Source organism: Somniosus microcephalus, chromosome 24 (assembly GCF_052327205.1).
Source record: "Somniosus microcephalus isolate GS21.2 chromosome 24, FLI_Smic_1.0, whole genome shotgun sequence".
NCBI classification, from domain to species: Eukaryota; Metazoa; Chordata; class Chondrichthyes; order Squaliformes; family Somniosidae; genus Somniosus; species Somniosus microcephalus.
In genome coordinates this window covers 67,226,239-67,241,275 of record NC_141010.1, presented here as the reverse complement: position 1 = coordinate 67,241,275, position 15,037 = coordinate 67,226,239, and the positions used below count along the sequence as shown (strand labels likewise).

Genomic DNA, 15,037 nt, shown 5'->3' with positions numbered 1-15,037 from the left:
GGAGGGGAGGTGGTGAGGAGGGGGCTGGGGGAGAGGAGGGGAGGTGGTGAGGAGTGGGGTGGGGGAGAGGAGGGGAGGTGGTGAGGAGGGGGCTGGGTGAGAGGAGGGGAGGTGGTGAGGAGGGGGGTGGGGAGAGGAGGGGGGTGGGGAGAGGAGGGGAGGTGGTGGGGAGGGGAGGTGGTGAGGAGGGGAGGTGGTGAGGAGGGGAGGTGGTGAGGAGGGGTTGGGGGACAGGAGGGGAGGTGGTGAGGAGGGGGTGGGGGAGAGGAGGGGAGGTGGTGAGGAGGGGGCTGGGGGAGAGGAGGGGGAGGTGGTGAGGAGGGGGGGTGGGAGAGGAGGGGAGATGGTGAGGAGTGGGGTGGGGGTGAGGAGGGGAGGTGGTGAGGAGGGGGGTGGGGGAGAGGAGGGGAGGTGGTGAGGAGGGGGCTGGGGGAGAGATGGGAGGTGGTGAGGAGGGGGCTGGGGGAGAGGAGGGGAGGTGGTGAGGAGCGGGTGGGGAGAGGAGGGGAGGTGGTGAGGAGGGGGCTGGGGGAGAGGAGGGGAGGTGGTGAGGAGGGGGCTGGGGGAGAGGAGGGGAGGTGGTGAGGAGGGGGGTGGGGGAGAGGAGGGGAGGTGGTGAGGAGGGAGGTGGTGAGGAGGGGGGTGGGGGAGAGGAGGGGAGGTGGTGAGGAGGGGGCTGGGGGAGAGGAGGGGGAGGTGGTGAGGAGGGGGAGGTGGTGAGGAGGGGGAGGTGGTGAGGAGGGGAGGTGGTGTGGAGGGGGGTGGGGAGAGGAGAGGAGGTGGTGAGGAGGGGGGTGGGGGAGATGAGGGGAGGTGGTGAGGAGGCGGCTGGGGGAGAGGAGGGGAGGTGGTGAGGATGGAGGTGGTGAGGAGGGGGGTGGGGTGAGGAGGTGGGTGGGGAGAGGAGGGGAGGTGGTGAGGGGGGGGCTGGGGGAGAGGAGGGGAGGTGGTGAGGAGGGGGCTGGGGGAGAGGAGGGGAGGTGGTGAGGAGGGGGGTGGGGGAGAGGAGGGGAGGTGGTGAGGAGGGAGGTGGTGAGGAGGGGAGTGGGGAGAGGAGGGGGGTGGGGAGAGGAGGGGAGGTGGTGGGGAGGGGAGGTGGTGAGGAGGGGGGAGGTGGTGTGGAGGGGAGGTGGTGAGGAGGGGGGTGGGGGAGAGGAGGGGAGGTGGTGAGGAGGGGGGTGGGGGAGAGGAGGGGAGGAGGTGAGGAGGGAGGTGGGGGAGAGGAGGGGAGGTGGTGAGGAGGGGGGTGGGGAGAGGAGGGGGGTGGGGAGAGGAGGGGAGGTGGTGAGGAGGGGAGGTGGTGAGGAGGGGAGGTGGTGAGGAGGGGGAGGTGGTGAGGAGGGGGAGGTGGTGAGGAGGGGGTGGGGGAGAGGAGGGGGAGGTGGTGAGGAGGGGGGTGGGGGAGGGGAGGGGAGGTGGTGAGGAGGGGGCTGCGGGAGAGGAGGGGAGGTGGTGAGGAGGGGGCTGCGGGAGAGGAGGGGAGGTGGTGAGGGGGCTGGGGGAGAGGAGGGGAGGTGGTGAGGAGGGGAGGTGGTGAGGAGTGGAGGTGGTGAGGAGGGGAGGTGGTGAGGAGGGGAGGTGGTGAGGAGGGGGGTGGGGGAGAGGATGGGAGGTGGTGAGGAGGAGGGTGGGGGAGAGGAGGGGAGGTGGTGAGGGGGGTGGGGGAGAGGAGGGGAGGTGGTGAGGAGGGGGGTGGGGGACAGGAGGGGAGGTGGTGAGGTGGGGGCTGGGGAGAGGAGGGGGAGGTGGTGAGGAGGGGGGTGGGGGAGAGGAGGGGAGGTGGTGAGGAGTGTGGTGGGGGTGAGGAGGGGAGGTGGTGAGGAGGGGGCTGGGGAGAGGAGGGGAGGTGGTGAGGAGGTAGCTGGGGGAGAGGAGGGGTGGTGGTGAGGAGGAGGCTGGGGGAGAGGAGGGGGGTGGGGGGAGAGGAGGGGGAGGTGGTGAGGAGGGGGCTGCAGGAGAGGAGGGGAGGTGGTGAGGAGGGGGCTGGGGAGAGGAGGGGAGGTGGTGAGGAGGGGGGTGGGGGAGAGGAGGGGAGGTGGTGAGGAGGTGGGTGGGGGAGAGGAGGGGAGGTGGTGAGGAGGGGGCTGGGGGAGAGGAGGGGAGGTGGCGAGGAGTGGAGGTGGTGAGGAGGGGGAGGTGGTGAGGAGGGGAGGTGGTGAGGAGGGGGGTGGGGAGAGGAGGGGAGGTGGTGAGGAGGGGGCTGGTGGAGATGAGGGGAGGTGGTGAGGAGGGGGCTGGGGAGAGGAGGGGCGTGGGGATAGGAGGGGAGGTGGTGAGGAGGGGGCTGGGGGAGAGGAGGGGAGGTGGTGAGGAGTGGGGTGGGGGAGAGGAGGGGAGGTGGTGAGGAGGGGGCTGGGGGAGAGGAGGGGAGGTGGTGAGGAGGGGGGTGGGGAGAGGAGGGGGGGTGGGGAGAGGAGGGGAGGTGGTGGGGAGGGGAGGTGGTGAGGAGGGGAGGTGGTGAGGAGGGGAGGTGGTGAGGAGGGGTTGGGGGACAGGAGGGGAGGTGGTGAGGAGGGGGTGGGGGAGAGGAGGGGAGGTGGTGAGGAGGGGGCTGGGGGAGAGGAGGGGGAGGTGGTGAGGAGGGGGGGTGGGAGAGGAGGGGAGATGGTGAGGAGTGGGGTGGGGTGAGGAGGGGAGGTGGTGAGGAGGGGGGTGGGGGAGAGGAGGGGAGGTGGTGAGGAGGGGGCTGGGGAGAGATGGGGAGGTGGTGAGGAGGGGGCTGGGGGAGAGGAGGGGAGGTGGTGAGGAGCGGGTGGGGAGAGGAGGGGAGGTGGTGAGGAGGGGGCTGGGGGAGAGGAGGGGAGGTGGTGAGGAGGGGAGGTGGTGAGGAGGGGAGGTGGTGAGGAGTGGAGGTGGTGAGGAGGGGAGGTGGTGAGGAGGGGGGTGGGGGAGAGGAGAGGAGGTGGTGAGGAGGGGGGTGGGGGAGAGGAGGGGGAGGTGGTGAGGAGGGGGGGGAGAGGAGGGGAGGTGGTGAGGAGGGGGGTGGGGCAGAGGAGGGGAGGTGGTGAGGAGGGGGGTGGGGGACAGGAGGGGAGGTGGTGAGGTGGGGGCTGGGGGAGAGGAGGGGGGTGGGGGAGAGGAGGGGAGGTGGTGAGGAGTGGGGTGGGGGTGAGGAGGGGAGGTGGTGAGGAGGGGGGAGAGGAGGGGAGGTGGTGAGGAGGGGGCTGGGGGAGAGGAGGGGAGGTGGTGAGGAGGGGGGTGGGGGAGAGGAGGGGGAGGTGGTGAGGAGGGGACTGGGGGAGAGGAGGGGAGGTGGTGAGGAGGGGGCTGGGGGAGAGGAGGGTCTGGGGGAGAGGAGGGGAGGTGGTGAGGAGGGGGGTGGGGAGAGGAGGGTGTGGGGAGAGGAAGGGAGGTGGTGAGGAGGGGGCTGGGGGAGAGGAGGGGAGGTGGTGAGGAGGGGGCTGGGGGAGAGGAGGGGAGGTGGTGAGGAGGGGGCTGGGGGAGAGGAGGGGAGGTGGTGAGGAGGGGGGTGGGGGAGAGGAGGGGAGGTGGTGAGGAGGGGGCTGGGGGAGAGGAGGGGAGATGGTGAGGAGGGAGGTGGTGAGGAGGGGGGTGGGGGAGAGGAGGGGAGGTGGTGAGGGGGCTGGGGGAGAGGAGGGGAGGTGGTGAGGAGGGGAGGTGGTGAGGAGTGGAGGTGGTGAGGAGGGGAGGTGGTGAGGAGGGGAGGTGGTGAGGAGGGGGGTGGGGGAGAGGATGGGAGGTGGTGAGGAGGGGGGTGGGGGAGAGGAGGGGAGGTGGTGAGGGGGGTGGGGGAGAGGAGGGGAGGTGGTGAGGAGGGGGGTGGGGGACAGGAGGGGAGGTGGTGAGGTGGGGGCTGGGGGAGAGGAGGGGGAGGTGGTGAGGAGGGGGGTGGGGGAGAGGAGGGGAGGTGGTGAGGAGTGGGGTGGGGGTGAGGAGGGGAGGTGGTGAGGAGGCGGGGGGGAGAGGAGGGGAGGTGGTGAGGAGGGGGCTGGGGGAGAGGAGGGGAGGTGGTGAGGAGGGGGCTGGGGAGAGGAGGGGAGGTGGTGAGGAGGTAGCTGGGGGAGAGGAGGGGTGGTGGTGAGGAGGAGGCTGGGGGAGAGGAGGGGGGTGGGGGAGAGGAGGGGGAGGTGGTGAGGAGGGGGCTGCAGGAGAGGAGGGGAGGTGGTGAGGAGGGGGCTGGGGGAGAGGAGGGGAGGTGGTGAGGAGGGGGGTGGGGGAGAGGAGGGGAGGTGGTGAGGAGGTGGGTGGGGGAGAGGAGGGGAGGTGGTGAGGAGGGGGCTGGGGGAGAGGAGGGGAGGTGGCGAGGAGTGGAGGTGGTGAGGAGGGGGAGGTGGTGAGGAGGGGAGGTGGTGAGGAGGGGGGTGGGGAGAGGAGGGGAGGTGGTGAGGAGGGGGCTGGTGGAGATGAGGGGAGGTGGTGAGGAGGGGGCTGGGGGAGAGGAGGGGCGTGGGGAGAGGAGGGGAGGTGGTGAGGAGGGGGCTGGGGGAGAGGAGGGGAGGTGGTGAGGAGTGGGGTGGGGGAGAGGAGGGGAGGTGGTGAGGAGGGGGCTGGGGGAGAGGAGGGGAGGTGGTGAGGAGGGGGGTGGGGAGAGGAGGGGGGTGGGGAGAGGAGGGGAGGTGGTGGGGAGGGGAGGTGGTGAGGAGGGGAGGTGGTGAGGAGGGGAGGTGGTGAGGAGGGGTTGGGGGACAGGAGGGGAGGTGGTGAGGAGGGGGTGGGGGAGAGGAGGGGAGGTGGTGAGGAGGGGGCTGGGGGAGAGGAGGGGGAGGTGGTGAGGAGGGGGGGGTGGGAGAGGAGGGGAGGTGGTGAGGAGTGGGGTGGGGGTGAGGAGGGGAGGTGGTGAGGAGGGGGGTGGGGGAGAGGAGGGGAGGTGGTGAGGAGGGGGCTGGGGAGAGATGGGGAGGTGGTGAGGAGGGGGCTGGGGGAGAGGAGGGGAGGTGGTGAGGAGGGGGTGGGGAGAGGAGGGGAGGTGGTGAGGAGGGGGCTGGGGGAGAGGAGGGGAGGTGGTGAGGAGGGGAGGTGGTGAGGAGTGGAGGTGGTGAGGAGGGGAGGTGGTGAGGAGGGGGGTGGGGGAGAGGAGAGGAGGTGGTGAGGAGGGGGGTGGGGGAGAGGAGGGGAGGTGGTGAGGAGGGGGGGGAGAGGAGGGGAGGTGGTGAGGAGGGGGGTGGGGCAGAGGAGGGGAGGTGGTGAGGAGGGGGGTGGGGGTGGGGAGGGGAGGTGGTGAGGAGGGGGCTGCGGGAGAGGAGGGGAGGTGGTGAGAAGGGGGGTGGGGGAGATGAGGGGAGGTGGTGAGGAGGGGCTGGGGGAGAGGAGGGGAGGTGGTGAGGAGGGGGAGGTGGTGAGGAGGGGGCTGGGGAGAGGAGGGGGAGGTGGTGAGGAGGGGGCTGCGGGAGAGGAGGGGAGGTGGTGAGGAGGGGGGTGGGGGAGAGGAGGGGAGGTGGTGAGGAGGGGGAGGTGGTGAGGAGGGGGCTGGGGAGAGGAGGGGGAGGTGGTGAGGAGGGGGCTGCGGGAGAGGAGGGGAGGTGGTGAGGAGGGGGGTGGGGGACAGGAGGGGAGGTGGTGAGGTGGGGGCTGGGGGAGAGGAGGGGGGTGGGGGAGAGGAGGGGAGGTGGTGAGGAGTGGGGTGGGGGTGAGGAGGGGGAGGTGGTGAGGAGGGGGGGAGAGGAGGGGAGGTGGTGAGGAGGGGGCTGGGGAGAGGAGGGGAGGTGGTGAGGAGGGGGGTGGGGGAGAGGAGGGGGAGGTGGTGAGGAGGGGACTGGGGGAGAGGAGGGGAGGTGGTGAGGAGGGGGCTGGGGAGAGGAGGGGAGGTGGTGAGGAGGGGGCTGGGGAGAGGAGGGGAGGTGGTGAGGAGGGAGCTGGGGGAGAGGAGGGGTGGTGGTGAGGAGGAGGCTGGGGGAGAGGAGGGGGGTGGGGGAGAGGAGGGGGCTGCGGGAGAGGAGGGGAGGTGGTGAGGAGGGGGGTGGGGAGAGGAGGGGAGGTGGTGAGGAGGTGAGGAGGGGAGGTGGTGAGGAGGGGGAGGTGGTGAGGAGGGGAGGTGGTGAGGAGGGGGAGGTGGTGAGGAGGGGGTGGGGGAGAGGAGGGGGAGGTGGTGAGGAGGGGGGTGGGGGTGGGGAGGGGAGGTGGTGAGGAGGGGGCTGCGGGAGAGGAGGGGAGGTGGTGAGAAGGGGGGTGGGGGAGATGAGGGGAGGTGGTGAGGAGGGGCTGGGGGAGAGGAGGGGAGGTGGTGAGGAGGGGGAGGTGGTGAGGAGGGGGCTGGGAGAGGAGGGGGGAGGTGGTGAGGAGGGGGCTGCGGGAGAGGAGGGGAGGTGGTGAGGAGGGGGGTGGGGGAGAGGAGGGGAGGTGGTGAGGGGGGTGGGGGAGAGGAGGGGAGGTGGTGAGGGGGGTGGGGGAGAGGAGGGGAGGTGGTGAGGAGGGGGCTGGGGGGAGAGGAGGGTCTGGGGGAGAGGAGGGGAGGTGGTGAGGAGGGGGGTGGGGAGAGGAGGGGGTGGGGAGAGGAGGGGAGGTGGTGAGGAGGGGGCTGGGGGAGAGGAGGGGAGGTGGTGAGGAGGGGGCTGGGGGAGAGGAGGGGAGGTGGTGAGGAGGGGGCTGGGGGAGAGGAGGGGAGGTGGTGAGGAGGGGGGTGGGGGAGAGGAGGGGAGGTGGTGAGGAGGGGGCTGGGGAGAGGAGGGGAGGTGGTGAGGAGGGAGGTGGTGAGGAGGGGGGTGGGGGAGAGGAGGGGAGGTGGTGAGGAGGGGGAGGTGGTGAGGAGGGGAGGTGGTGTGGAGGGGGGTGGGGAGAGGAGGGGAGGTGGTGAGGTGGGGGGTGGGGGAGATGAGGGGAGGTGGTGAGGAGGGGGCTGGGGGAGAGGAGGGGAGGTGGTGAGGATGGAGGTGGTGAGGAGGGGGGTGGGGAGAGGAGGTGGGTGGGGAGAGGAGGGGAGGTGGTGAGGGGGGTGGCTGGGGGAGAGGAGGGGAGGTGGTGAGGAGGGGGCTGGGGAGAGGAGGGGAGGTGGTGAGGAGGGGGGTGGGGGAGAGGCGGGGAGGTGGTGAGGAGGGGGCTGGGGGAGAGGAGGGGAGGTGGTGAGGAGGGAGGTGGTGAGGAGGGGAGTGGGGAGAGGAGGGGGGTGGGGAGAGGAGGGGAGGTGGTGAGGAGGGGAGGTGGTGAGGAGGGGGGAGGTGGTGTGGAGGGGAGGTGGTGAGGAGGGGGTTGGGGGAGAGGAGGGAGGTGGTGAGGAGGGGGTGGGGGGAGAGGAGGGGAGGTGGTGAGGAGGGGGGTGGTGTAGAGGAGGGGAGGTGGTGAGGAGGGAGGTGGGGGAGAGGAGGGGAGGTGGTGAGGAGGGGGGTGGGGAGAGGAGGGGGGTGGGGAGAGGAGGGGAGGTGGTGAGGAGGGGAGGTGGTGAGGAGGGGAGGTGGTGAGGAGGGGGAGGTGGTGAGGAGGGGGAGGTGGTGAGGAGGGGGTGGGGGAGAGGAGGGGGAGGTGGTGAGGAGGGGGGTGGGGGAGGGGAGGGGAGGTGGTGAGGAGGGGGCTGCGGGAGAGGAGGGGAGGTGGTGAGGAGGGGGCTGCGGGAGAGGAGGGGAGGTGGTGAGGAGGGGGCTGGGGGAGAGGAGGGGAGGTGGTGAGGAGGGGAGGTGGTGAGGAGTGGAGGTGGTGAGGAGGGAGGTGGTGAGGAGGGGGGGTGGTGGAGAGGAGGGGAGGTGGTGAGGAGGGGGGTGGGGGAGAGGAGGGGAGGTGGTGAGGGGGGTGGGGGAGAGGAGGGGAGGTGGTGAGGAGGGGGGTGGGGGACAGGAGGGGAGGTGGTGAGGTGGGGGCTGGGGGAGAGGAGGGGGAGGTGGTGAGGAGGGGGGTGGGGGAGAGGAGGGGAGGTGGTGAGGAGTGGGGTGGGGGTGAGGAGGGGAGGTGGTGAGGAGGCGGGGGGGAGAGGAGGGGAGGTGGTGAGGAGGGGGCTGGGGGAGAGGAGGGGAGGTGGTGAGGAGGGGGCTGGGGAGAGGAGGGGAGGTGGTGAGGAGGGAGCTGGGGGAGAGGAGGGGTGGTGGTGAGGAGGAGGCTGGGGGAGAGGAGGGGGGTGGGGGAGAGGAGGGGAAGGTGGTGAGGAGGGGGCTGCGGGAGAGGAGGGGAGGTGGTGAGGAGGGGGGTGGGGAGAGGAGGGGGGTGGGGAGAGGAGGGGAGGTGGTGAGGAGGTGAGGAGGGGAGGTGGTGAGGAGGGGGAGGTGGTGAGGAGTGGAGGTGGTGAGGAGGAGGAGGTGGTGAGGAGGGGGAGGTGGTGAGGAGGGGGTGGGGGAGAGGAGGGGGAGGTGGTGAGGAGGGGGGTGGGGGAGGGGAGGGGAGGTGGTGAGGAGGGGGCTGCGGGAGAAGAGGGGAGGTGGTGAGGAGGGTGGTGGGGGAGATGAGGGGAGGTGGTGAGGAGGGGGCTGGGGGAGAGGAGGGCGGAGGTGGTGAGGAGGGGCTGGGGGAGAGGAGGGGAGGTGATGAGGAGGGGGAGGTGGTGAGGAGGGGGAGGTGGTGAGGAGGGGGAGGTGGTGAGGAGGGGGCTGGGGAGAGGAGGGGGAGGTGGTGAGGAGGGGGGTGGGGGAGAGGAGGGGAGGTGGTGAGGAGGGGGGTGGGGGAGAGGAGGGGAGGTGGTGAGGAGGGGGGTGGTTTGGAACAGCAGTGCGGGCTCTACGTGGCTGAGGGTTTGGTCCGCAATAATGAGGCGAATGGAAACTGTTGTTCCAGCGATCCACTGAAGCAGTGATTTAATTTTCTTACCTCACCATTCAAGAAGCAGTAAAAGACGGAGACAAAGAATCCCTGAGGAGAGAAGAGAGAGGATCAGTGTAAGAATCATCGGCCGACAACATTCAAACAACATGGAGGCCTGTGGATGGCTCACCTTTCCCCTTCAGTTACCACGTTGCAGCAAGTTATCAACATGCAGACACAACACTGTAAGAGAAATCAAGGCAAACCCAAAGCCCATCTTTGTCAGGGTCATTTCGACAGGGCAATGAAAGCCCAGCGACTGGGAGGCTTCAATTAGCCCATCTTGTAGAGTTAGAGTGGATGTCAGTTCAACTGTACCCCGGGGGTGTCTGGGACTATATAACTGTACCCCGGGGTAACTGGGACTGTACAACTGTACCCCGGGGGTGTCTGGGACTGTATAACTGTACCCCGGGGTAACTGGGACTGTATAACTGTACCCCGGGGGTGTCTGGGACTGTATAACTGTACCCAGGGGGTGTCTGGGACTGTATAACTATACCCCGGGGTGTCTCGGACTGTATAACTGTACCCCGGGGGTGTCTGGGACTGTATAACTGTACCCCGGGGGTGTCTGGGACTGTACAACTGTACCCCGGGGGTGACTGGGACTGTATAACTGTACCCAGGGGGTGTCTGGGACTGTACAACTGTACCCCGGGGGTGACTGGGACTGTACAACTGTACCCCGGGGGTGTCTGGGACTGTATAACTGTACCCCGGGGTAACTGGGACTGTATAACTGTACCCCGGGGGTGACTGGGACTGTACAACTGTACCCCGGGGGTGTCTGGGACTGTATAACTGTACCCCGGGGTAACTGGGACTGTATAACTGTACCCCGGGGGTGTCTGGGACTGTATAACTGTACCCCGGGGGTGTCTGGGACTGTATAACTGTACCCCGGGGGTGTCTGGGACTGTATAACTGTACCCCGGGGGTGTCTGGGACTGTATAACTATACCCCGGGGGTGTCTGGGACTGTATAACTGTACCCCGGGGGTGTCTGGGACTGTATAACTGTACCCCGGGGGTGTCTGGGACTGTATAACTGTACCCCGGGGGTGTCTGGGACTGTATAACTGTACCCCGGGGGTGACTGGGACTGTATAACTATACCCTGGGGGTGTCTGGGACTGTATAACTGTACCCCGGGGGTGTCTGGGACTGTATAACTGTACCCCGGGGGTGTCTGGGACTGTATAACTGTACCCCGGGGGTGTCTGGGACTGTATAACTATACCCCGGGGGTGACTGGGACTGTATAACTATACCCTGGGGGTGTCTGGGACTGTATAACTGTACCCCGGGGGTGTCTGGGACTGTATAACTGTACCCCGGGGGTGTCTGGGACTGTATAACTATACCCCGGGGGTGACTGGGACTGTATAACTGTACCCCGGGGGTGTCTGGGACTGTATAACTGTACCCCGGGGGTGTCTGGGACTGTATAACTGTACCCCGGAGGTGTCTGGGACTGTATAACTGTACCCCGGGGGTGACTGGGACTGTATAACTATACCCTGGGGGTGTCTGGGACTGTATAACTGTACCCCGGGGGTGTCTGGGACTGTATAACTGTACCCCGGGGGTGTCTGGGACTGTATAACTATACCCCGGGGGTGTCTGGGACTGTATAACTGTACCCCAGGGGTGACTGGGACTGTATAACTGTACCCCAGGGGTGTCTGGGACTGTATAACTATACCCCAGGGGTGTCTGGGACTGTATAACTGTACCCCGGGGGTGTCTGGGACTGTATAACTGTACCCCGGGGGTGTCTGGGACTGTATAACTATACCCTGGGGGTGTCTGGGACTGTATAACTATACCCCGGGGGTGACTGGGACTGTATAACTGTACCCCGGGGGTGTCTGGGACTTTATTTAGCTCCGGGTTGGGATAACGTGAATATTGTGAGGAGGAAAATCCAGCCCAAACAAAGCCGTATTTTTTTATTCATTCCTGGGATGAAGGCGTCGCTGGCAAGGCCGGCATTTATTGTCCGTCCCGAATTGCCCTCGAGAAGTTGGTGCTGTGCCGCCTTCTTGAACCGCTGCAGTCTGTGTGGTGAAGGTCCATGAGTTCTCTTTTATACCCACTTCCTTCTGTCTCACTCTCTGACAGTTACACAGCTTTTCACAATTATATGTTTAAACAGGGACTAAAAGCTTCTCCCAAAGTACTTGGTCCACATCTGCTCCTTTCATTGTGTCCGGCCCAGTGGCTTTATACAATCTCTCTCCCCCGACTCTTCCATCCTGATTGTTAGCCCCCTGCCCGGGACAGTGTTGTGGATCCTCGGCTGAGGCACAAGCTGCTTGGGATCTTCCTCTGCCAGCTTCGGTGTTTCTGGACTCTCCTGTAAATAGTTTGCAAACCTCAACTGACCGAGAGTCTACTGGAAATGGCAGCAACAATACCCACAATCCTCTGCCCCCAGAAAGGGCTCCGTCCGTCTGGTGGTTTTGCTGCTGAGATCAGGTCTCAGGGGCCACACTGCGTACAATCACAGAACAGTGCAGCACACAAGCAGGCCATTCAGCCCATCGAGTCTGCGCCAGCTCTGTCGAAGATCAATCCCGTTAGTCCCACTCGCCCGCTATTTCCGTTTCCCTGCAATTTTTTCTCCTTCAAGTGTTTATCCAATTCCCTTTTGAAATCTGTTTCCACCGCCCTATCAGGCAGTGCATTCCAGTCCGAACCACACGTTGCCGCTGGTTCTTTTGCCAACCACCTTCAATCTGTGCCCTCTGGTGGACTCGACCCCTGACGGTTGTAGAGTCTGGCTGGAGGGAGCCGGTGGTTCGTGTGGAAATGGCCGAATTCCTGGAGCACGGGAGCAGAGTCCCAAAATACTGGCCGCTCCTTCAAAAAGCAAGTGGTTGCCTACTTATGCTTGTTACATAAACCAGATGCAGATCCGCATCCCCCTCATGCTCCTTCATGGGTCTAACAGCAGTCCGTGACCATGTCTAGGATAGTGCTGAACCCACTATAACCCTCCCGGTAGATTCAAACATCTGTTCCCCAATCTGCTTCCTAACTCAGCATGTGCAGCCTCGCTCGACTGGGTGAGCTGGAACACCTCACAAGCTCCTCTTCCTGATTATCCCCGATCCACTTTGTCTGTACTGAGGGGAGGGGAATAGACAGATAAGGGTTAATTTCAGATCAAAACTAACCCTCTCCCCTGGCTGATCCTTCAGGCTTTGAGATGTCCCTCCGGCCCTGACTCTGGCCCTGATTTCGCCATGGCTCTGTGATATGTTCCTTGTCAATGCACACAGCTCCCAATTGCCTTAGTTATTTTTAATGCTCTGTGTGTTTACAGGCACAAATTTAAAACATTTATTCCCACTCCCCCTGCCCTCAATCCTTGTTCCACTCACATTCATAACCTGCTCACAACTCCAACTAGAATCTCTTGAAAGTTCCTCCCAGACTGCATCGCTCATTCCTTGAGTAGGGGCAGTGAGGACGACAGACCGCATAACCAGTAACAACAACAACCACTTGCATTTCTACTGCGCCTTAGTGTAGTAAAACATCCCAGTGCGCTGCACAGGAGCATAATCAGACAAAGTCTGACACCGAGCCGCATGAGCAAATATTAGGGCAGCTTGGTCAACGAGGTAGGTTTTAATGACAGTCTTCAAGGAGGACAGGGAGGCTGAAGGCGGAGAGGTTTAGGGAGGGCATTCCAGAGCTTAGGCCTGCCATGACGGGATTGGAATAGTCAAAATATCTCTTGGGCCTCAGCTGGATATAACCCGGTCAGTCTCCATCCTGGTCCGACAGGCAGGGACAGGAGGCTGGAGGGTGGGAATGGGAGGTCAGGAGGGTGGGAGTGGAAGGTCAGGAGGTCAGGAGGGTGTGAGTGGGAGGTCAGGAGGTCAGGAGGGTGGGAGTGGGAGGTCAGCAGGGTGTGAGTGGGAGGTCAGGAGGTCAGGAAGGTGTGAGCGGGAGGTCAGGAGGGTGGGAGTGGGAGGTCAGGAGGGTGTGAGTGGGAGGTCAGGAGGTCAGGAGGATGTGAGTGGGAGGTCAGGAGGTCAGGTGGGTGTGAGTGGGAGGTCAGGAGGTCAGGAGGGTGTGAGTGGGATGTCAGGAGGTCAGGTGGGTGTGAGTGGGAGGTCAGGAGGTCAGGAGGATGTGAGTGGGAGGTCAGGAAGTCAGGAGGGTGTGAGTGGGAGGTCGGGAGGTCAGGAGGTCAGGTGGGTGTGAGTGGGAGGTCAGGTGGGTGTGAGTGGGAGGTCAGGAGGTCAGGAGGATGTGAGTGGGAGGTCAGGAAGTCAGGAGGGTGTGAGTGGGAGGTCGGGAGGTCAGGAGGTCAGGTGGGTGTGAGTGGGAGGTCAGGAGGGTGTGAGTGGGAGGTCAGGAGGTCAGGAGGGTGCGAGTGGGAGGTCAGGAGGTCAGGAGGGTGCGAGTGGGAGGTCAGGAGGTCAGGTGGGTGCGAGTGGGAGGTCAGGAGGTCAGGTGGGTGTGAGTGGGAGGTAAGGAGGTCAGGAGGATGTGAGTGGGAGGTCAGGAGGTCAGGTGGGTGAGAGTGGGAGGTCAGGAGGTCAGGTGGGTGTGAGTGGGAGGTCAGGAAGTCAGGAGGGTGTGAGTGGGAGGTCAGGAGGTCAGGAGGATGTGAGTGGGAGGTCAGGAGGTCAGGTGGGTGTGAGTGGGAGGTCAGGAAGTCAGGTGGGTGTGAGTGGGAGGTCAGAAGGTCAGGTGGGTGTGAGTGGGAGGTCAGGAGGTCAGGAGGATGTGAGTGGGAGGTCAGGAGGGTGGGAGGTCAGGAAGTCAGGAGGGTGTGAGTGGGAGGTAAGGAGGTCAGGAGGATGCGAGTGGGAGGTCAGGAGGATGTGAGTGGGAGGTCAGGAGGTCAGGAGGATGTGAGTGGGAGGTCAGGAGGGTGTGAGTGGGAGGTCAGGAGGTCGTGAGTGGGAGGTCAGGAAGTCAGGAGGGTGTGAGTGGGAGGTCAGGTGGGTGTGAGTGGGAGGTCAGGAGGTTAGGTGGGTGTGAGTGGGAGGTCAGGAGGTCAGGAGGATGTGAGTGGGAGGTGAGGAGGTCAGGAGGATGTGAGTGGGAGGTCAGGAAGTCAGGAGGGTGTGAGTGGGAGGTCTGGGGGTCAGGAGGGTGGGAGCAGGAGGTCAGGAGTGTGAGAGCGGGAGGTCAGGAGGTCAGGAGGTCTGGAGGCCGGAGGGTAGGGGTGGGCAGTCTGGAGGCCACTGCTGGGGACAAGGAGGAGAGCATTGGAATAGTTTCCAACTCTCAGGTAATTGATGGGGAGGGGGCGATGGGAGGACCTCGGGGTCGGGGGAGGGGAGGAAGCCTGGGGCAAGGGAGGCTGACAGTTTCCTCGTGGTTCCTCCTGTCTCCATGTTGACCTCACTCAGGCCTCAGGTTAAACTAAGAGCCGGGCCCTGATGATGATATCGGAGGAGGTGTCCTGGCCAATATTTATCCCTCAGTCCCTATAAGAAACAGATGATCTGGTCATTATCACATTGTTGTTTGTGGGGGCTTGCTGTGCACAAATTGGCTGCCGCGTTTCCCACATTACAACAGTGACTACACTTGAAAAGTTCTTCATTGGCCGTAAAGCACTTTGGGACATCCAGTGAGTGTGAAAGGCGCTATATAAATGCAAGTCTTTCTTCTTTCTTTCTTTCTGATCTGCACAGTGAATGAAGGAGCCCACTGGCATGGGGGTGGGTGGCCCTCTCACCTGCTCAGAAGACCAGCTTCAGATGGGCACCTGCGGGAAGGCGGTGGGATCAGGGTGGGGAAGTCGCGCAGGCCATTTTAACCGACCGCCTGACCGGTTTATGCTAATAGGAGGAGTTAAAATCGGCCCTTGAATGTCAATAGGCTGCACAATCATCAGGAGTTCGATATGATACTGAGCCAATACCTACATGGCTCGGGATCACTGGAGAGAGATCAGGAGCATGAGCCTGACTGACTGGCACTGCCCTCTCAGGTCCAGAGACTGACCGGCACTGCCCTCTGAGGTCCAGAGACGGACCGGCACTGCCCTCTAGCCCAGAGATTGACCGGCACTGCCCTCTCCTGCCCAGAGACTGACAGGCACTGCCCTCTCCAGCCCAGAGACTGACCGGCACTGCCCTCTGAGGTCCAGAGACGGACCGGCACTGCCCTCTAGCCCAGAGATTGACCGGCACTGCCCTCTCCTGCCCAGAGACTGACAGGCACTGCCCTCTCCAGCCCAGAGACTGACCGGCACTGCCCTCTGAGGCCAGAGACTGACCGGTCCTCCCATCTCCAGCCCAGAGACTGACCGGCACTGCCCTCTGAGGCCCAGAGACTGACCGGCACTGCCCTCTCAGGCCAGAGACTGATCGGCACTGCC

At 65.0% G+C, this 15,037-nt stretch overlaps 1 protein-coding gene across 1 annotated transcript in view; it reads right to left on the bottom strand.

Moving 5' to 3' along the window:
• LOC147101517 (corticotropin-releasing hormone receptor 1-like) overlaps window positions 1–15,037 on the bottom strand; it is a 663,409-nt gene that overhangs the window by 11,936 nt on the left and 636,436 nt on the right. The window contains exon 11 of the mRNA XM_085966027.1: window positions 8,683–8,724. Within this exon, the coding sequence (XP_085822153.1) occupies window positions 8,683–8,724 (42 nt within the window). The remainder of the gene's footprint in view (window positions 1–8,682; window positions 8,725–15,037) is intronic.